The sequence below is a fragment of the Melanotaenia boesemani genome, chromosome 5 (assembly GCF_017639745.1).
Source record: "Melanotaenia boesemani isolate fMelBoe1 chromosome 5, fMelBoe1.pri, whole genome shotgun sequence".
Lineage (NCBI taxonomy): Eukaryota > Metazoa > Chordata > Actinopteri > Atheriniformes > Melanotaeniidae > Melanotaenia > Melanotaenia boesemani.
Window position 1 is genome coordinate 14,117,912 of NC_055686.1, and position 23,152 is coordinate 14,141,063.

The 23,152-nt window shown below is 39.7% G+C and overlaps 1 protein-coding gene across 1 annotated transcript; it reads left to right on the forward strand.

Moving 5' to 3' along the window:
- The first annotated feature begins 112 nt into the window (after window positions 1-112).
- wrap53 (WD repeat containing, antisense to TP53) lies at window positions 113-16,961 on the forward strand. Its single transcript, XM_041986127.1, has 11 exons — window positions 113-325; window positions 754-1,210; window positions 1,326-1,512; window positions 3,390-3,485; window positions 3,974-4,082; window positions 7,303-7,391; window positions 10,028-10,251; window positions 11,290-11,501; window positions 13,563-13,666; window positions 13,826-13,969; window positions 14,704-16,961. Exons 2-11 carry the CDS (start codon window positions 928-930, stop codon window positions 14,927-14,929), a joined length of 1,674 nt encoding a protein of 557 aa, XP_041842061.1. The 5' UTR covers window positions 113-325; window positions 754-927; the 3' UTR covers window positions 14,930-16,961.
- The last annotated feature ends 6,191 nt before the right edge of the window (window positions 16,962-23,152 follow it).

Below are 23,152 nucleotides of genomic sequence, written 5' to 3' on the forward strand. Positions count from 1 at the left end.
ACTGATTCAGTATTTTTTTTTATTTTGAGGTACATGATTTTGAGTGGTAATTTCAAACGGGTTAAGCCTATCGAGAAACGGAAAGGAGATCAACCCTTTGAACGGAACTCTCGCGATAGTTTGAAACACATGGCCGCTTCAGTGTGTTTACAACTTCTCGTTATGAGCTAGTGAGCAGAAACAAAGTTCCACAGCAGGACATTGGCAAGTTTTCGTGGGCTCGTTGTTTTCTCCTTCCTCGCGTGAAGCTCTAGAAGCATCGAGGAGGAGACTGCTTAAAGCCAAACTGCAATCAAAACAAGCGGCCAGGCAAACCATAACGCAGGTATGTAGCTCTAGCATGTTAGCAGAGGCTAATGCTAACGCGAGCTAAAGTGTTGTGATTAACAGTCCATTGACAGAGACGACAAAGGCAATGGGAGCTATTTGTGATGTTTGCAGCCGTCATTCCAGCTGTGTAAAAGGAGCAGGACTTGCGTGGAGCTTAATATGTGACATTTGGCGTAGTATATCGTGCCGTTAATGTAAAAATGGCCAAATGATGGTTTGAAGTGGCTCGTCACGACTTACCACAAGTCCAAGAGCGTTTTAGAGCTAGGTTGTGTCGCTTCAAATAACATCACGTTTATTTAATCTTCAGATCTTTGTAAACGTGCTTTAATGCTGCTGCTGCTGCAGTATTTTGGCAATTGCATGAGTTCATTGAATGTTTTGTTCCCCGCCCTCATTATTGTCTGCCTTACTATTTAACAGGTGGGTGGGTGCTGTGATGTCCTCAAACCCCAACAGACTCAACCATCCGCACTGCAGGAAGAAGCACTATCCTAGTAGCACTTACCTCACCCACGTCTGACAGCCAACCACTGGACACAGGTCACTTGAACACTAAGTGGAGAATTTGATTGAGGAGATTAAGCAAGCAAAGTTATGTCTGATTCAGCTGGAGGTGGTGAAAGTGGAGGTGTGACAGGTATAGGGCAGGACGCTGAAGCAGATAGCGAACCCCCTCAACAGGTCCCACCCATACTTCCTGAATCAGATTGTGTAGAAGTAGGGGAGACCACAGAAGAAGGGGCCCCACCGTCTGCCAAGCGGTCCAGAATGAGTGAAGAGGACCAGGTGCTGGTTGAGGAGCCTGTAAAAATCCAGGAAGAAATGCCAGCACAGGCTGCAGACTTGTTACAGGAAAACCCCACCCCATCTCCACAAAGTAGAGTATTAATTCAGATGATCTGCATAATTTGTGCATTCATGATAACATTTTAGAAATTCAACACAGGTTGACATTTCAGTTTATGTGCATTGTGTTTACATTGTGTTGCAAGGAACATGGCCTCTTCAGTGTGAGGAGGAAAATCAAGGAGGTGAAGAATTAAGTGTCCTTGATAAAGGTGTAGCTGAATGCCATCAGAATGGAGATGGAGGTCATGATGTCCCTGATAAAGAAGCGTTGAAACCAGAGGATGAGCACAACGGTGACAGATCTGCAGACAGTCCCAGTGTCGGGCAACAGTAAGTGAAGGCAAACAGTTTATTTTTAACTTCCTTACTCACGTAACTAGAAGTGAAGATGCATCAGATGACACAACAAGACATCAAGTGAACTATTTAAAGAAGAGTTAAATACACGTTTGTGAAAGGCAGGAAGAAGCTTCAGTGTGTCTACTGCAGTGCTTTAATCTTTAGATAAATTTTTTTAGTGAAGTGTGAGAAATTGTTTTATTGTATATAGAATAGTTTTTGTTGTTATTGCAGAATAGTTTAAATTAAAATAAAAAGACCCTACATTTTGTCTGCCATTTTTAAAAATTCTGCTCAGTTATAATGCCCCCTAAAGGCCAAATATGAGATTGCTCATTGTCTGAATGGTTAGATCTCTTTAACATGTGAGATTTTCTTACCACAAGTCAACACATTTGTGCTTTACTGATGGTTTAGACGAATAAAACAATATTTCACCAGAAGGCTGAAGTCTATATTTAGTCACGGAAGGAGTGAAATGCTAGATTGCCTCCAGAGTGTCAAACTTCAGAGGCATTTAGGCTGTGGTTGAAAATGTGGCTTTGAAATAAAAAAAAAAATGTAAAAAAAATGACTAATTACTTCTAGTAAACAGGCAGATTGTTTGAGTATAATAACATCCTAAAGTAAGCTGCAAGCTGTCTGCATTTAAACAAGACTGTAAACAAAGTTTTCCTTTATCAATTTTTTCATTTGCTGATCAAAAGATTTTTAAACAGCCTACAGTTTTATTTGTAATGTATATATTTTCATATGAAGCTATTTTAACACTAATGCTATATTTGTTACTCTATTATTGCTTCTTTTGCAATGGCACTCATTTTAAAGCTGAGCAGTAAAAAGCTCCACAGCATTAACTAATTATGTATTTGACATACTTTAAAATAGCAGAATTAGGAGAAAATGGCTCAGGTAAAAAAAAAAAACAAAAGATAGAATTAAGCTCCATTAAAAAGAGAGGTTTAGTTCTTGCACTAGACTTCTTGAGCTTTTTGCAAGTTCACCTTGTGGTTTATCAACCTATCCTTACTCGATGCCCAAATCTAGTTCAGGGTCACAGGGGTGCCTATCCCAGCTTTTATCTGATGAGAGGCAGGGAACGTTCTGGACAACATGGACAGACAGCCTACTCACTCCTAAAACCAGTTTAGAATCACCAGTTAAATTAACATGCATGTTTTTGGAAGGTGGGAAGAAGCTGATGTACATACAAATTTCACAGAGGCCCCAACTGAGGTTCAAACTGGGTATATTCTTGCTGTGAGGCGCTAGCCACCACACCGCCATGCAGAACCATTGTGGTTTAAGTCTTGTGTTTTTTAAATTCATCCCCTTAAACCAGCTTCATACATCATGCGCATGCCTGTCTGTCAGTTTCCTCCCATGTAGTGGGGAAGTTTTTTGGGTACATTGAATCAGTTAAAAAAGGGCTACTGAGAAGTCTTCCAAAAACCTAACAATGCATAGTTTTCAGAGATAACACTACACTTCAGCTGAATTTTGAACAGGAAGTGAGACAATCTCAGCAGATTTGTTACGGAAGCAAATTAAGAAGAAACACAGCTAAAAAACGCAGACGATGGTTCCACCAACAACAGCAGCAAAACATACAGGAGTAGCTCATGCCTCACATTCCTCCACAAAGTTTTAAGACTGCTGCTAAATGGCAGCAAGAAACCATAACAGCTAGACATTTTGGTGGAGCACTGAGGCAGAACCACATCAGAGCATTTAGAAAACCAAAATATGAATTTATTTGTGTCCAACTAGATGCATTTTTGCTCTCAATTTGTTGATCTTGTGGAATGTATGGGTGTTAATCTTTTAAATCCTTCACTCTGGACTTGTCCTTATCTCTTTGCCTTTAGCCTTAGCTTGGATTTTACCCAGAACCCCCAGATGTTGACTGGATCATGGACGGAGTACTCCAACTTCCAAGAAAATTACCTTAAAGGCTGCAAATGGTAATTTCTTTTCAAATAAAAATGGCCCAAAACATGCCAAAAATTTCTAAATTTCAGACTGCGTCTAGCTAGCTTGATTTTATATGTTGCTCCTATAGAAGTTTGATGGATTACAGTTAAATTTTCCAACCCATTCAAAGGTGAAGGATAAGTTCTGCTATATTTGTCTTGCTTAATAAGGTCAAAATGGAAACTGGTATTCTTAATCTTAAGTTAAAGCAATCATTCAGTTGAGCATGTTCTTTATTATTATAATAGCTAAATGCTACACATTCATGTTTTAGTCCAACTCACCTGCGTACCCAAGTGATGCATAAACTAAAACATGCCCCTGATGTAAATGATGAGTGTGAAACCAACATTCCTGTTTTCTGTCTCTGCTCACTGCCTGCAAATTCAGCATGATGCAACCTTGAGTTCATGTTTCTCTCGGATAAAGGTCAGTGTGCCTTCATGTCATTGTCATCCTTTGTCATCTCTAAACCCAGGGCCCCTGATGGTTCCTGTATCCTGACCAACAGTGCAGACAATGTACTGCGTGTGTACAATCTCCCTCCTGAGATTTACAGCAACAACTGGGACTTGATTCCTGAAATGGTGAGCTTGCCAAGCGGGATTCTACTGGGTAGTAAAAAAAACAAAACTCGTGAATATTGTGAAAGCATGCCCATTTAAATACTGTTTTAAGTTGAGTTGTAAAGGCAGGAAATGTCTTGACACAATTTATTCCTACCTCTATTATTTATGAAATATATATTTTAAGCACCAATCTGTTTTGTGTGCATTTATACAACAGCAGTATGTTGTTAAAGGCTGTTTTCTTATTTGTTGTTACAATCATTTTAAGGCAGCTACTGGAGAAACCTATCCTAGAGACTTACCAGGAAGATGAAAATGCACATAATTTCTATTGTGTTTGGGGAAATATCAAGCAAAACTCCCTATTCTATTACAGGCTGGCAGATTGGGATCACTGAATAAAAATAATTGAAATGAAATCCATTTTCTCCCATTACAGAGATCTCCCAGCCTTTGTGATAAGGGTAGAAAATTGAGTGCTGATTGCTTTGTTTCTCAAACATTGCTCCCTTTGCTGGTGAAGCTGGTGATGTTCTCGCCTGCAGTGGTGTGTGAAAGTTTGTGAACTCTTTAGAATGTAAGATTAATTCTCAGGTGAAATATGGGACATGTGATTTTTCCATAAATGCATCACTAAAGTAGAAAAAGAGAACCCTGCCCAACAGATGTGACCCAATGTTACACTGGGTAATGTATTTTTCTTTTTTGAGGAAAATCATCTTATTTTGCATGTCTGAGTGGTAAATTATCTGTGAGGGGACCTTTTTTTTCCCTGAGTAAAACAGTTTAATTTCCAGGTAATGTTTTTCCTCACATTAACTGATTGACATTTTTATTAGATGAATATCTTTGGGATATTTAAATTCTTTCCTTGAAAAACTCATGTGCTGACAGGGTTTGTTGTCTCACTCCATAACCAACTTTCTCTGGAAGCTCTGTTCATTGACAGATTTCTTGACATCTTTCCTCTAAAATTTATTGAGGTGGCAGCTACTTAAACAGAAAATCCCAGACTTCCCTCTTCATGGCCACTTCTTCATGGCCCTATGGCCACTAGGGACCTAGGGGTCCCTAGGCAATACAAGCCAAGCTGAGAGATGTAGTCCTTCCAGTCTGGGTCTTACCTGGGGTCTCCTGCTGTTGGGACATGCCCAGAACACCTCACCATTAAAGCTTCCCAGAGGCCTCGTAACCAGACACACAAGCCTCTTCATCTGTTCTCAGCCTATCTCTAAGGGAGAGCCCAGACACTCTACAGAGGAAACTCATTTTAGCCATTTTAATCTTTGATCCCGTTCTTTCAGTTGCTACCCACAGCTCGTAACAGTAAGTGAGGGTAGGAACCTAGATTGGCTGGTAAATTGATAACTTCCAGTCTCAATGTTCAAGCTGTCCTAGCTGGAACATAGCAAACAGCCACAAACCATAATACTGTCACCACCATGTTTCACAGATGGTATTATGGTTTTGTCTTGGAATCCGGGGTTTTGTTCAGTTCCTAACACTTCTAACTCTAATCGAAGTGTTTTATCTTTGTTTTTGACAACGCTCCATTTTTTGTGTGATCAAAAATTGCAGATGGACTGTAGTGATGTTTATTAAAAGCAGCCATGTCTTCCACACCATTGTTGTTCAGTGCTATCTTGTTGGTGCACGCATCATCTTAACACATGGGCGAGAGACCTTAATTTACTTTGAAGTTACGCATAGTGTCTAAGTGACTTCACACACTATCAAGCTGTTTGAACCTTTGCAACTATTCAGTCAGGTTCAGATTTTGTTCACACTTTACAGCAGTAGGTTCTGAGTGCCACCTGGGTTAGAGCACTCAGGAGTTGGGACATGAGTCATTAAATATACAGTGTTTTTTCCAGCAGCAAGAATTTATGCAAATGTCTTGGAGTGAGAGAAACAAATCATTCAGGCCTGCAGTGTAAAGCTCCAGCTGCTATCAGCATGCACATTGGCTCATCTTGAAATATCTGGAGAATTGCTTGCTGTTCTCACACTTCAGGACTATGTAGCTAAATAAACTGTCACAAGTCTACACTAAATGTTGTAGACATTTGCTTTCTCGTATGCAACCACTTTGAAAATTGTCTGGAAGTATTCAGGGCCATAGTGCATCTGTGAAAACCGTTTCAGTTGTCTGGTGTTTGGAGTGATCTTTGCTGGAAAATCACTTTGGGGGAGGGTAATTGTTGCCTTGAATTTCCTTTGTTTCTGTGCAGTTTGTCCAACTGTAGATCAGTGTGGTCCTAACTCTTAACAGATGTTTTCTAACCTTTTCACTGGCAGAGGAGTGTCAAAAGCTTCCGATATGTTCTTTTTCATACCATATTTGACATCCAAAAACCTGTCGTGATGCTCAGAATCTGACAGATCCCTGTTTTTTTTACATAAAACAAAACACCCATTTACACTTGATTGTCATCCTGATTGTTCATCCTTGAGGTTAACAGACTGTTGCTACTCGAAACTTTGTAGGATTTTATATTTTTCCTCAATAAATAAATGCATGATATTTTTGTCTTAGTTGTATGAACTGTAATTTATAAAAGGTTCTATCGTTTTTCAAGTTTACCCATATTAACACTCAGCACATTCATTTGATCACATTTTGCGATGAAGTTAATAAATTTAAGTCTGTTTTTCTAATTATTTGTAAAGCACTTTTCATACAAGAGGAGCACAAAGTACTTTACACAGTAAAAATAAGTTGTTGTTTTTTTTTTGTTTTTTTTTTACTTATTTTTTATTATGCAAACAGTTTAAACACACTGATCCCACTCTTTTTCTCACGTGTGGGCACACACCCCGTCTCCTAACTGAATATTAATAGAAAAATCTGTCCTAATTCTGCTGTGAGGAAACAATCTCCTGTCCACACGGGGAGCCATTCCACCCACAACCACAGAAGCCGCCACCACAAGAATCGCCCAGATAAGGGCAGGCCGGGGTCCAACACAGTAGCCATAGGGCCATGCAGCACAGGACCCCAAGCCACTCAGACAAGGGCGATTCCAATGGTAATTACCCGGCAGAGCAAGCAGACAAAGCCTCCGGCATGGACGATCCCCATGAGGGATACCTGTGAGGAAAACACTGGAGTTAAAAAAGAAAGTATAAGCAAAGATTAAAAAAAAAAACTAAAATTGTTAAGAACAAATAAGAGCAACAAGAATGAAGTATTGATACAATCGTTATGCTTACACCTGTTTTCTGCTCGTTGTGTCAGAATCCGGTGCTGAGGATGGCTGAAGGAGACACCATCTACGATTACTGCTGGTTCCCAAAGATGAACTCGTTGGAGCCGGACACATGCTTGTGAGTTGAACTTGATATTGGCTAAGGGTTAGTGTCCATAGCATTTATTTTCCCAGTAAGGAGAGGGCATATTCACCTACATGCAGCCGTGTTGAGGAAAAGCCCTGCATTGATCGTCTTGTCTCAGACACTGAAGACGCTTCAAGTTGGAAATTATTTGAACTCTTGATTTAAAAAAAAAAAACAAAAAAAAAACGCTGGTTTCATTAGGGGGGCTTTATATCAGATTACAGGCTGGAAGCAGATCAGGAACTTTGCAATATTTACACTGAGATGAGGCTGAACTGTCTGTGCCATTAAGTGATGGTTTTTCATGCACGCCGCAGTATGGATTGTCCTTCTGGACAGTTTCTCATGGACACTGCAGCCCTCTCAAAGGATTCCTGATTAATATTGTTTCTTGTTAAACCTTAATTTGGCCTGGAACTGGACTCAATCTGTTATAACCTCTGTTTAATGTTATAAAGAGGTTAAAGTATAGCTGTGTTTTTGAGATATTGTTGTCATGGTAGCTAAAGGAAAAAGGTAGAAAAAAAGGGGTGAGTCAGATCTTTTTTGTCTTCCATGAAACACCAGGAAGATGCACTCCTGAGTGCCTAGCTCAGAAAAAAGAGGCTCTATGGACTTTCTATGACCATTCTTTAAGCTTCGTCTCCATGAAGCTGGATTGATGAGACATTTGAAGGTCACCTGGCAGATGGTGATGTTTGCATAAAAAGGAAAGTCGCCATCTTTGGTTTCCAGATTTAGAAAGTTAAAGTGGGATTAATGTTGACTGTGGAGAAAAAGGGGAAAAAAAATCACTTTGACCTTTGTAGAGCTCACAGGACTGTCCACATTTTGACGATACCTTTGTAGACATGTGAGTCATTGTTTGATCTTCTCAGTATTAGTCATTATGGGAACTGGATGCTGTGTGGTAAAAAGCTGTAAAAGCCTTTTGATGTCTCCAAAGAGTGAAAGGTTGGCCTTCTTCTTGTCACAATCTGCTCTGCTGTTTGAGGCCCGCAGTGCATTTCAACATGATTCAGCCCTCTAACAGCACTCCCAAATGTAGACAAACACCTAAAGGGCCTCATGCTTCCCTAACTGGAGGCTTCTTTTTTTTTGCCTCTTGTGCGCAAGCATGCATGTGGTAATTATGTCATCACTGTGTGTTGGTTTTGGGCTGTGAAGCAAAGCCAGCATCAGCAACACCCAGCCGTCACTGGAGAACGCTGATCGTCTGCGGTAAGAGAGCTGCGACCGCGCTAACGAGCTGAGGTCAAGTTGCCAACAGTTTTCACTGTTTTCTCCCCTCCTCTCCCAGCTCCCATCATCTCCCGTTTACAGCCTCCACCCTCTGGCAGTTTCCTCTGATCAAGCCCCAGCATTGACATCGCTCCATGCTAACAATAAGCAGCTTTCCCTGAGGGAGGGAATGAAGGTTAGGGTGTCAAGAGCTGGAGATCAAGAGATGAAAGTTAGCGTGTTAGCATCAAAATGATCAACAAATGTCTCATATGGGTAGTCAACCACATGAGAGCCTTTAGTGTATGAGCCAAAGTGGTAAGACCTGCTCATCTAGAGGAAGACAGTAGGAGCTGACAGCACACACTCTTGATTGTCTTTAAATCGCTGCCACCTATCAGAGAGGACCACCTGCAGGGCACAGCCAGGTAGTCAGACATGCTGCGTTGTTAAGGGCTTAGGTAGTCAGATAAAAGAGTGTGGTTGCAATTTATTAAAAACTTCTACAACCAATCTGGTCTCCCGCCTGACTGCTTCGCTCTCTTTTCACGTCGTCATTTTGTTCCTCCCCTCGCGCTCCTTGAACTCTTCGTCTGCCAAAAGCTGTGTGTTGTTGCTGTCCCTCCTGCAGAGAGGGAATAAGGGCCCCTGTTATGGTTCGGTTAAGTTGCACTGAGTTCTAGGCATCACTCCAAGCTAGCAGCAGTCTAGCATTATAATTGGGCATTTCCCTGCTCTGGAATAAAGCCGTGGCTCAGAGGGGTCATAACAGAACGCTGCGGCAGCACAGAGGCTAATTTCCTTTGTCTAATTGAGCCGCAGTGATGCTTCAGCATTTGTTCAGTGCCCAATAATTAGAGTTAAAAAGACATGGCTCGGTTTTTGGCCTTGATTTGAATCAATAAGAAAGTGCAATGTTCATGTCTCCATAATGAGGCGGAGCGCAGTGCTGTGTGTGTGTGTGTGTGTGTGTGTGTGTGTGTGTGTGTGTGTGTGTGTGTGTGTGTGTGTGTGTGTGTGTGTTTTGATGCATTGTTATGGGCAGGAGGATGAGGTGAGGTTTGTGAGTGGAACAAGAACATAATTCACACTAAATGTTTTGCTCATAGAAACACTTCAGAAATATGTTGGCAGCCTTTTTTATTTGCATCTGTTTTGTTCTCGTTTTATTGTCTCCTCATAGCTTTGGAAGACAGTAATAAATCTTTGTTCTTGCTTTGCATATTAAATGTTTTTTATAAGGTGCACCTGTAAAATTACTCTTTTGTGTGAGGCTGGCCGTCCAAATACCCACAGGATTCATTTCATTAACTGCTCTTGGTTCTTATCAACCTGTGTGTAATAAACTATTACCTGTATGTTGATAATTTACTCCTTTTTGCCTGTTCTCCATTATTTTTCCCTAGTCTTGCCAGCAGTAGCCGTGACAACCCAGTGCACGTGTGGGATGCGTTTTACGGGGAGGTGCGAGCCAGTTTCCGACCCTACAATCACCTGGATGAGCTGACAGCAGCTCACTCGCTCTGCTTTTCGCCGGATGGAGCGCAGCTCTACTGCGGCTTCGATAAAACGGTCAGGGTCTTCCACACCGAACGCCCCGGAAGAGACTGCGAGGAGCGGCCAACTGTAGGTGAGTTATCGGCTGATATCAAGGTTCTCACCTGTAAAGCTCATAGCTTCTTTTTTAGGTGGATGTTGTATATTTTTATTACAGGATTGTAAGTTTTAGAAATAATAACCATCTAAATTGCTGTCATGGGTCCCAAATGGGTGATCCTTTCCTTTCATTTGGATTGACTGTAATTAATGGCCATTGAGTCTACTAAATATTAGATTATAATACAAAACACGTGAGCAGGTATTGTTTTAAAACTATTCAAGGACATTCAAGGTTGTTACAGAATGCTTAAAAAAATCATAGCAATATTCTCTGAAAATTAAAGCCCTAGACGAACAAATAAGTAAACAGGGACATTGTGGAAAACGTTGCCTGAAGTCGATTGTTTCTTCTTTTCATTAAGTTGCAGCAGTTTGACAGCTGGCTGTTACTCCTCACAGGCTGAAGTCTCCTTGAACGAACTGACAAGGAGAGTTTTTATTCTGTTCTTTGGACCAAAACTAAAGAGAACTAAATGTTTATTGTGTTGGCTTATTTATCTTACTCATGCTTTTCAAACAACTTCACTTTGCAGAATGTTTTTTTGGATGTCCAGAATGAGGGTGAATGTATATTTTGTAGTTGAAGTTTAGTTTTTATATAGATTTCCTGATTTCTGTAATCATTGTTTGTTTCTTGAAGTGGCATGGTATATAAGACAAAGGATTGTTTTTCAGATAGCGTAAAAGCTGTAAACAGATGTATCAAATAATGACTTATTTCTGTGTTTTTACTCCATGAAATGAAATAATGTGGTTTACATAAGCCCTGTCCATTTATAAGAAGAGTTTAGTCAGTCTTACAATTGATAACAAATTTCAGCTTTTTTTGTGGCAAAAACGAGCAGCAGGACATTTCCTGAAGAGTAAATAAGATTTTTAAAAAGTTTGACTTTATACTTTAATTTTAATGGAGAATATAGGAGCTGTCAAAAGGAATCGGATGTATTTAGATTGAAACCAATGAAATGTAAAAGCTCTGAAACGTCGTTTTTTTTTGTCTTCACTGCAGTGAAGAAGCAGGGCCAGAGTGGCATCATCTCCTGCTTCGCTTTCAGCCCTTGTCAATCTGTGTACGCCTGCGGCTCATACTCCCGCTGCGCCGGCCTCTACTCCTGTCAGGATGGCACCCTGCTGGCTCTGCTGCCGACCCGCCACCACGGAGGCCTCACCCATCTGCTCTTCTCCCCTGATGGTAACTACCTGTACACCGGCGGGCGCAAGGTGAACATGCACACACACACTGTCATGTAGAACAAAGAGCTGGAGGGAATAATGCTGCCATAAATGTTGCAGAAAACAAAATCAGGTGGTGTCTGTGACAGATTTCTGCTCTGCATTATCCATGTTTTGTAGAAAAATTGGGTTGAGATTGCATGACTCAGCAGGTATTGAGTTCATTCATCATTAAGGCATTCCCCTAAAAGTCGCAGTCTGAAAGATTTCACAAGAATAATTTTACCAGTATACTCAACGGATATGACAGTGGGATAATTTAGCAGTTATGCTTTTTAGCTACTTTTAAAAAATGCTCATTTGAGATAAAGCAACCACCACCATTAATTCAGTTAAATGTTAATTAGTAAATCACTGGAGCAACTTGTATCTACTATTCTAGTGTTCATTTTATTTTAGTCCAGTTTTAGTCGCGCTTATTAGTTTTTATTACATTTAGTCAACTTCATCCTGTTTTTATTTAGTCAAGTTTCAGTCGACTACAAGTCGAGCATTTTAGACTTTATTTTAGTCCAAGAAAACATAATTTGTCTAGTTTTAGTCAGGACAATCATTTCACCCTTCTACTTTTTTATCAGCAGATAATATTGAATATTGTTAGTAGTTAATTAAATGTAATTTAACATTGTTAAACTACATTTAACAGTCCATTTCAAACTCATACTTTAAACATAACTATCCTATTTTATGCAGAAATAATTGCAGGCATTTTTATGTTTGCATGCATTTATTTATAATATATAAATTCAAATCAAATGTCCTTGTGATAGAAACCTGAAGACAAACAGAACAGCATTTAATGTCACCAAATCTACGTTAGCATAAATTTAACTTCACACACAATATCAACAAGTGGCTGACTGCAGCTGTGTGCTGCTGCTAGGACCAAGCCTCCTTTTGGACGGGGAGGGGTCTGTGCAGCACTGACTCCACATTGAAAACAGTAAACTATGTTCATTCACGTCAGTTTCCAAAGTCTCCAATACTACCAGAAAAAGTAGCTAGATTTGTCGCTAGTCGCTTTTGTGAGTAAAAAAAAAAAAGTCACTATAGGGGTTTGAAAACTTCTTAATTAAAGCGACAAAGTCGCTAAGTTGGCAACACTGAGGGGGTGTGTCACTGTGTGTGTGGCGGAAGAGCCGAGGAGGAGAGAGGATTTGACAAAATCGTATCGTATAATATTATCATTTTCGTCTCGTCTTTGTTGAACTAAAATGTCCATAGATTTTAGCCCAATTTTTATTTAGTGAACTACATTTTTGTCTCGTCTTTATTAGTCCACGAACATACATTCTGATTTAGTCCCAGTTATTGTTTTTTAATGGGGATTTTAGACTTGTCTAGTCTAGTTTTCGTCCGGTGAAAAATGCGCTTTGATGAAAATATTTTTGTTTAGTTTTCTTTAACGAAATTAACACTAGGCCCTACACAGTGACTGCTTATAACCATTATCACTTGTTTATTTTGTACCACAATAGTGTCATTTCCCTGAAGAGAGGAGTAAAGTTTCCTTCTCTTTCAGTTCAGGTTCATTTTAATAGAAAATACAGAATTGGTTATCTTCCATTTACATTCAGTAAAAAATAATATATTTTTTTTGTATTTATGCGTGCATTTATTACTGTTAAAAGTAATAATTTTTAGTGTATTAAATAATAAACTGCTTTCCAGTTTTATTTATTTATTTTATTTTATTTGTTTTGTCTGGTTTACGATAGAATCTGGGGTTAGATCATTAGTTTATAACAAAGGAACTGACTGTAGTTAGTCTGTTCTGGCTTTTTCCTAACTTTTTCCTAACTGTTGGGACAAAAGTCAGACTACACACCACTTTAAGGGGACATTTTTATCCCCATGGGTACAAAATGTTTTTGTTTGTTTTTTTTTGTTTTTTTTTAGGGTAAGATTTGGTTTTAGGGTCAGAGGAGGCATTCAGTTGTGATGATTATGGTCAAGTTAAAGGGAGGGGGAATGCATTGTGGCAACGGAGAGTCTCCACAGTCGATACAAACCAGATGTTGGTTTGTGTATGTGTGTGTGTGTGGATAGGATCCAGAGATCCTGTGCTGGGACCTGAGAGACCCGGGAAAAGTAGTATTTTCTCTAACGAGGAATGTGGCCACTAACCAGCGCATCTACTTCGACCTGGACCAGTAAGTTGACCCTCCTGAACAGAACTCTGCTCAGTCACATGATTGTAACACAACCTTTCACCCACTCAGTGTGTGAATATTCAGTTCTGATCATAGTGACACATAGGCCGTTGCATTGTGTTTACATTTGCACACTTGTGTTTTGTTGTGTGTGTTCAGGTCAGGCAGATACCTGCTGAGTGGCAACACAGAGGGAGTGGTATCAGTTTGGGATACTCAAACAGCTCCTCCTGATGGGAACGAAGAACTCCTACAACCTCAGCTGAAGTTCAAGGCCCACTGGGACTGCACCAATGGCATCAGGTATAAAATCTTATGTTGCAAAGTAGGTTTTCAGTTTTATTAATGACACAGCAAATACGATGAGACTGACAACAATGTTTTAATATTAGCGGTACTTGTATGTAAAATTACTCTTGGAAAGCTCACAGAGCTGCAGCTTCACTGTACGTTTAACACTTTTACACCAAAATTAGTATCTTTAAACATGGGCGAATCTATTGAAAAAAATTAAAAACTCTTCCATTGCCAGCTGCAGTGCGCTTGCTCTCAGTGCCGTGGGCTACAACTTATCTGAGAGGAAGGAAAAGAGCATGCACACACTCGCACACAGCTTTTCTGGCAGTGGTTCACTTAATTTAGCTTTACTTTGTCCAACATATCCATGTAAACCCAGCTGCTTTCTCCCCTGTGCAGCGTCGCTGTTGTGCTGCCTGTTTATCAGTGATTGTGTCCCCCAGTTATTTTTAACAAAAATGTAGGTCATAAACAAGGTCTTTTAGGGAGAGAACAGCTTCTAATTTCAGGAGATGTTATTTAGAGAAGCTTATAACTGCTTTAAGATTACTGGAATCATGGAAAAAACTGAAATATCTGTCAAATTTCTTTCAGTTTACTAAGTTCGCTGATGGAGATTTTTCATATAGTGGGATTGTAATATGGTGGAATTATATATAGAATCTGTTGAATAAATGGGAAACGATCCACTTATTTCCTCTACTACTACTATTTAATGTAACCCCCCTCCCTTTCCACAGCATTCATCCCTTCATGCCGCTGCTGGCGACATCCAGCGGCCAGCGGCAGTTCCCGTGGCCCGGCGACAGCGAGGGTGACTCGGCCTCTGACACAGAGGGAGGCGGAGCTGTGATGTCACAGCAGGAGAACCAGCAAGACAACGCCCTGACTCTGTGGTGGGCCGGACCGCTCGGCCCTCCAGCCGAGGAGAACCAAAACCAGAAGGCAGCTGTGCCAGAGGCCTGAGACTGTTCGTTCAGCCAGCTCACACAAACTGAGTTACACCTGACATGCCATATCTGTTTTTGGGGGGACGTTTGCATTAACTTAATTATTGTCTTATTGTCTTTGCCATCAGACACATGATGGGAAAAACATTACTGGATCATTTGTAAACAGTCTGTTTACAGTTTTTAGATTTGACTTTGATATCACCTGTCCCAGACGCAATGCTCTGAATTCCAGCATTAACATGTGGAAGCCTTCCACGCAGGCTCGGTACATAACAGACCTTCAGGGCTGAAGTCCTTACTCGGGTTGTGATAAGAGGCTGGTAAGAAGTGGATTAGAAACCAGTACTTACAATTTTAGTTGTGTAATTGGCGAGTATTTGTTTTTAGAACCCAGTCTAGATTTAATGAAGTGTTACAAATCTCTTGTTTACCTTTTATTTTATTTCAGTAATCCATTTCCAGCCTTTGACTGTATTGTGAAGCAGCTTAGTGTCCATCCACTGATCTGAGTTGTAACTGGGGGAGTGTTTGTTTGTGTGTGTTTGGCTGTAATGCTGCCCTGGAGATTTCTCTCTGCTATAGTAACTGTAAGTGCCATTTGTGTCTTGAGCTTTGCTTTTGTAAACCGAGCAATCTCCTGTTTTTACCTTTTGTCTTTAAATGTAACTGATGCACCAAGTTGCGTCGCTCTGTGCGAGACCACAAATGTATATTTTTGTAAAGCCATGATGATTCTTTGAATGTACTCTCTATAAGCAGCTAGCTTAACGTCGTTCCAGTTGGTAAAAGTCTTTCATTTTTGGGTGTACCTGGTGAACGAGTTTCTGTTTTGGTTTTGTTTTGTCTTTTCTACCAGTTGTGGTCGGATTACATTTGTACTTGGGTGTAAATAGTGATGCAGCAGCACAAAACACATCATGTCTAAGGATCTGCTTTAGGACTGCAATGATTCTCTTAATGCTTTTGTTGCCAATGGTGGGCGTTTGCTTTGCTGTAGAGCATCTTTGCAGGTTTTGTTAGAGGCTTTCCACGCTCCAGTGCAAGCCCTTGTATCTTTAGACAGAGAAATGAATCAGTTTACACTTCTTGGAACACAAATCTGTTGCCAAGCAATAGTAGCTATAATTTTATGATCTATTATTACACGATACAACACATATTTCTGGCTTGTTGAGAAGCATTAGGACCCTTCAGGCCTTGAAGATGCCAAATAAGTCTCTAGATAAATGTCTGTCCATAACGGAGGTGGTGGCTGGTTCGAATTAAAATCATATCTCAACAAATTCATGGATATTTTCTTTTTGTATCTTCTGTTAAAGGTACTTTAGAGTTCCTTGATGAATGCAAGATGATGTTACTACTGAGTCAAGAGGCAGCTCTTAAAGCCTAAAGGGACTTTGGCTTATGAGGTGGAAACTATTCATAGGTTTCACCTTTCCCCACACATATTCTGTTTGAAAGCACACTCATGTATTTGATTGTCTGACACCACAGGGACACGTCGAGCAGAGAGCCAAGTTGGAGAGCTGCGCTGTTGTGTTGTGCGGGTTGCTTAGCAACCATCTTCGCCTTGGGAAAGGAAAGTAGGTAGAGAGACGACAAGACTGAAAATTGGGGGCACACAAAAAGAGAAAAATGCCAAGCAAGTGTAATAAATAATCCAGTGGTGTAATGATTGCTGCTGCCTTTCTTTGATGTTCTGGACTGACACTACCGGAGAATAAAGTGTGTGTGCATGTAATGTAATGGTACTTATCACTTCTGGGTGTCTATTAGCAGCATAAAGCAGTAATGATGTGAAGATCCAGAAGGTTGAATCAGTTCAGTCCATAAATAAAAAGTAAAATAGATGCATGAAAGATGTTCAACATGTCTGAGTAAAGAGGTGGAATATGCTCAGAATAATGAATTAATGAAGTCACATTTTAAAAAGCTGCTTTGGATAAATGTTTTCTGTACAGTGTGAAAAGGGCATCACGCAGACCTATTTTATCTCAGTCAGCCTTTTTTTTTTTTTTAACTTTCAAAATAAATTTTATTACTGACTTTGTGTACCAGTGAAAAGACTTTGAAATTGGTTGGAATGTGAAGAATGATTAAACTAAAATGTGTAATCATTGCCCTTTCAACCAATATAAAAGAAAAAGCTAATGACCTGAGGTTAAATTCGGGATCTCTTTTTGACAGCTCTTTGTAACCTACTGAGCTACACAAAAGTATAAGAGATGGATGTAGCCACAGTCATCAATAAGCCCCTTGGTCTTATTATACCAAAGACAAGAGAAACCTACAGAAATTCTTAACACCTGTCATCCACACCTTATGTCTGGATGACATCCGCCATATTGTGTGCTTGTTAGGTTGCTGTAAGTGAGAGATTTTCTTCTCTAAATGTGCACATGCATTACAACAATAAGTGCAGTTTATTTTAGGTTTACATTATGACATTATGGAGCCATTTCACCTATCAGTATCTGCTAAACAAAACAGCTATGTTTTTTATTCTTAACCTGCATTTAATCTGGTTGAAAAGTGGTCTTAGCTGCTCAGAGAACATATGACATGAAAAATCTGGCGCCCATGAGGGATCGCTCAGCTCTCAGTTTAACTCTGCTCCACAAGAACAGGGCATTTTTTTCATGTTTAAGCTCATTTGTTTGGATTTGTTCATCTCATATTGTTTAGTTCTCTCTAATAGCCCCCATAAACCAGCAGCAACAGCTGTTCTCAGCAAAGACATGCAAAATGGCAGCCATGATGCTGCAGCTGGCATGTTCGCCGTGTCAGTTTTATAAGGTCAGGTTGCTGTGTTGACAGCTTGTGCACTGATTAGATTTAATACTACTGCTCATGTGGGTGTTGATGTATAACACCATTGTAAAATATAATATATGAAAGCAATTTGAGTGAGTAAAGTGCTCCTCGTACAGGAGAAATAGTCTTGATTAAAAATCTAGGCATTTACAGAGTGGGCGTTGTCCAGCTGCAGTGTAACAGAAACACGTTTATGAACAGCTGTAAATTGGATTAATCTTCTTAATTATTCTTTCCACATTTCCCTTTCATTTTAAGTCCTATGATTTACATTTTATTCTGAAGTTTTTTTTTAACCAAGAGGATGGTTTAATCTAATGCCAAATGCACATGAAATATATTCCAGAGTGTAAAATGGAGGTTTTATCGTTGTTTCCCAAAACTGCATCTGATAAATGTGGATTATATTAAGTGTACTTAGCAATCAGAAAGTTCCATGACTAAATAAATCCCCTGAGGTATATTCTCCCCACCTAAGACTGAAATACTTGAGAAGACACTGAGGAATGCTCATCTTTAATTAAATTCTGAATATATGTTTAGAAAACCTTCCAGCCAAACCTTGCCGTCACACAGATGACAGCGAAGCCGTTATCTTCCTCCCAGGGTGCCTGCAGTGTAGTCTTTCCACTTGTGCAGTTAATGAGCCAATCCACATCAAGTGGTCTGCGTTTTCTGTGTTCTGAGTTTCCATTTACACCGCATCCTGAGCGAGTCTCCGTGGCCTCGCGTAAGTGCTTTCCATTAGACGGGCGCACGCACAAAAACTCAACAGTTACCACGCTCATCGCCAAGGAGTGTGCTGAATAATAAGTAATGGGATTTTGATATTAAGAAAGACATTTTAAAACAATTATTCAAATGACTGGCTGCCTCAAAAAACAAACACTCAGCAGCAGCGTGACCCCAGCTGAATTAGCAGGAAGATTTTGGAAGAGGAGCTCGCTGCTCTGAAGCTGGAGCTGCTAAAATGTTCAGACCGCGCTCTGGTTTGACACACTCATGCTGCCTTTGAAAGGAAAAAAAAAATGCTTTTTAGAGCATGAAGCAGGAGGAACGGGCTTCTTGTAGCTTTTAGAGGTTGTCATACATGGCATTTCTCAAAATGTCAAAGGGGGGGAGGCTCCTTTATCTCTGCCAGACTTTGAATGTGTTTGTCAGGCGCTTAGCACAAGGCTTCGCTCTGACCCAGCTTTGACACACCATAGGAGCAGAGTTGTTACATCCACTTTTCTTCAGAGCTAATAGATTATGTGCAGCATCTCCTGAGCTGCCACTTTATTCAGTGCATTGCTCAATCTACAGCTCAGACATGGAGGAAATGTAAAGTGTTTAGACACGCGGTGACCTGATCAACTCTTTAAAGATTTACAACCTTATGTACCACCAGAAGACGTGTATATGAAATGAAGCCACTGACTATAAATTCATCTGTTGATTAACTTATGACATTTATCATCAGTTTGCCTCTGACAACAAAAACAGGAGGAAGGATTATTGTTCTTGTGATGGTTTATGAAATATGAGGCATGGTACTGCGGCATACAGGTCACCTTTAGAGAAGCCTTTACAGTTAGTGTTGTACATCAGTGCAGCCAAAACACACAAAAAATTAAGAACACACTCATTGACTACTTTATTATATACACTTGTTCAATTGCTTGTTAATATTAGTTATTCAGCCAATCACATGGCAGCAAGTCTGCATTTAGTCATGTAGACATGATCAATATGACTTGCTCAAGTTCAAAGGCAAGAGTATCAGAGTAAGGAAAAAAAAGGTATTTAAGTCACTTTGAACATAGCGTGGTTGGTGGTGATAGATGATCTACTGGGATCTTCACACACAACTATCTCTAGGGTTCACAGGGAATGGTCTGAGAGAGAAAATATCCAGCGAGCAGCAGCTTTCTGGATGAAAATACCTTGTTGATGTCAGTGAAGGAGGGGCAGACAAGTTGGAGATTACGGAAAGTCAACAATACTCTTTAGCCAAGGCATGCAGAATACCTTCTTTAAACAGCAGATGGGCTACAGGAGAAGACCACACCAGGTGCCACTCTTGAGCCCCTTGGTACTAACTGAGCATTGTTTTACCACCACAGCCTACCTGGGTATTGTTGCTGACCATGTCCAGCCCTTCATGACTACAGTGTGCTGACTACGTCCAGCAGGATAACGCACCATGTCAGAAAACTCAAATCATCTCCAACTGGTTTCCTGAACACGAGAGTGAGTTCATTGTACTCCGCTGGCCTCCACAGTCACCAGATCTCAGTCCAACAGAGCAGCTTTGGGATGTGTAACTGTATTATAATATTAATATGGACCACCATGTCTGAGGCAGTTCTGAAAGCAGAAGGCGGTCCAACCTGTTACTAGTACCAGTAACAGGTTGGACCGCACACTAGTAAACTAGTGTGATAAAAATCTAAATGTATGTAAATATTTGGACTTTTGCAGATGGGAGTGGAGAACTTCCAGCTGCTTTATTTTTATGTGGTCTATAGATTCAGAGCAGCAACACACATCACAAGAAGAAGCTACATGGCTTGAGTCTTGGCTCACACCTCTTTGTGTGAAATTTACCTTCATTTTCACCGAAGATCCACAGACATTTGTATTTGGACAACAGATCTTTTTTAGAGAACACTTTTTTTGTTAGACTAGAAACAGCAGAGGTGTAATGAGTGATGTTAACAGTGGTGATGTTCCTATTATAGCCCCAATAAGCCAACAATGTCAACAACGGGACCTTCCGCTGAGTGAAAACCAGCATCAGTTGTCCACTTGTGGATTTCCTGCAATGCTTTCTCAAAATATGAGCTGATCCAAACTATTAACTAAAGCATACGCAGTTGTCTGTCTCCAATACCAAATTAGTACTTAATTTTGATACTTGGAGTTAATTTAAATGTTTCTCATTGACTTATATGAAAACATCAATGCCTGAATTCAGCAGTTTGTGTCTATGCAGGTGGATATTTTGTCACTTTTCCAGGTGTTTCACAGGTCAACAAGAATAATTGGATCTCTATAAAGTTGATGGGAATATTGCTTGTGCCCTGAGGCTGACTCCCTGTTTTTGGTGATCCCATGACTTGCCCTGAAGAGCTACAGCAAGATTCAGTTTCAAGCTGCATTGGATCTATATTTATCTATTTATGTGCCCCTGAGTATTTATTTGGAATTTAATTGGTTCTGTGATACATTAAAGTATAATTCCTACCAGGTAATAACTTTTTCAGGCGTTTACTATAAACTTCTTTAGTGACATTTAGCAGAAAAAGAGGAGAATATGTAAGAAATTTAAACAGTGAGGTGATTCTTTTGGGTCGCTGAATGTCAAAAATTCTGTCGCATGCATAGAATGTTAATCATAACCCTATACACATCTTTAAGTTAGTTTCTCTCTAGTTTTATAGTAGTTGGCCAGTCTGCAGTAATTCTGTGTTTAACTCATGTTGGAAGTGGGCATAATGTAAAGCGTTAGAAGTTAAAATACCCAGCAGTATTTGCTCAATGCTTTAGCTAGCTACTTAGCTAGTAGCAAAACAACTGGATAACAACACGCTGACCTGTATTTTGTGCTCACAAACTCTGTAGCAACATGTTTAGCTATATATATTTTGAGCAGTACTATAAGCATGGACATTTTAGTGCTAATAAATGGTCATTACTGCCACTATTGCTGCTTTCCATGTGTGAGGAAGTCATATTGGATTTTCAGCTTAGGTCTGATAAGGTTCCTCCTTCTTTCTGAGCTGGAAATCCAATTTTCCAGGGCATTCCAGTCAAATTTTTACAATGGAGAACTTACTGATTGCAAATCTGAGCTTAAACCAAAAGATGTAGCCTAAGATTTGTTTTTCTTTACTGGTACTACTGAAAAGAAAGCAGCCCACCTGGAAAGTAAAATTTAGTTAACTCCTTTCTCTTATATGTGATGCAAGTTAGCTGTGTTTCTTGACAAACATCTGTCCATGGAGACAAAAAAATCTTTTCCAAACTAAGATTATCATTCAAGGACCTTTAAATAGATTTTGAAGCAGTTTCTTACAAATACCAGACAAATGAAAAATGTAATTAAAAGAGCTAGATGTCATAATGAGATACTTTTTTAAATAATTACCTCCCTGCTTCCTCCAGTTTCTAACTAAAGACTTATTTCCCCACACCACAGCTGTGAAACTAAGTCCATTTAAATTCAGAAATTTTTGTAATCCTTGGAAATAATACCCATAATCCTCAAGTAATACATTGTTTTCACTTCACCTGCTTGATAGTGGTGGTTGTTGTTTGGGTGGGTGTGCACCCTGTTCTGAATTTCCCACATGGTGAAACACAGAAGACAAGACGAAGTACAATAAAACATGACAAAAAAATGGATCAGCTTAAAAACAAAAATATTACAAATAATAATAGTAATAAAATAATAATATGCATCAATGCTTATGGTCTTTTCACAAAGGCACTTAAACATTAAAATGTCATACATGATTATTATAATAGTATCTAAAACACATTTTTATTTGAGTTTTTTTTTATCATATTTGGTTAAAACACCAATATATTGAAATATATCATTAAATAAATTGATACAGTAACTATTTTTGCTTTGTTTTAAGATGCTTTCACACAGATGATCAATGACTGCTTCTCATGACAGAAGCTAAATCTCAAAATAATAGATGTCTTCATGAGACTGATGCGTAACTGAAACACCTTATTGTGCCCTGTCTGTTTCAGATGATCATTTTCACGTCACTGCCACAATTTCTGCTCATTACAGATGGACCGGTCTGAAGTTCAGATGACTTGAGGCTTCCCTTACAAGTCCTGAATCTGCAGGGATATTTTTATAAGCCCCAACCGACTCATTTCATCAGCCGCCAAAATAGCTGCATTCCTATGAATGCATCCCATTTCCATTCCAAAAGGCTGCAGCTGTGATTGACGTGTCCTTGTTCTCTGGTTTACATTAGATGTGAAAATAATTGGCACCTGCAATCCTGCACATGCTCTGAAGCCAGGAAAAAGCACAGCAGCAGAGGTTTCATTTCACCCTGGAGTCTGATCCTCTATTCACTCCAGATGTGGAGGCACGCACATACGGATATCTATCGGAAATAGCTTGGAAGATTAATACAGACTAGAGATGTGTCATATCATCATATTCTACAGCTGCAGACAAGTAGAGACGAGTGGTTTTGCATTAATATTTCTCTCACACATAAATAAGCCCTCATACATATAAAATATAAAGTAAGCATGTGTTACTACATCCCCTTGCCTTTACCTCATCCTTCTCTCATCTTCTCATCTTCTCTCTATATCCTCTTCCTGCTCTACACACATTCCTTCTGGCGATTTCCGTAGCTAGTTATCGAGAGAGAGAACCTATTGAAGTACATTAAGAATC

Bases quoted from the DNA above. Each gene is read 5' to 3' on its own strand.
- wrap53 (XM_041986127.1), top strand. From the start codon at position 928: ATGTCTGATTCAGCTGGAGGTGGTGAAAGTGGAGGTGTGACAGGTATA. The intron at 1,211-1,325 runs GTAGAGTATTAA...TTGTGTTGCAAG, and splicing joins CCCCACCCCATCTCCACAAA to GAACATGGCCTCTTCAGTGT. The intron at 4,083-7,302 runs GTGAGCTTGCCA...TCGTTGTGTCAG, and splicing joins GGGACTTGATTCCTGAAATG to AATCCGGTGCTGAGGATGGC.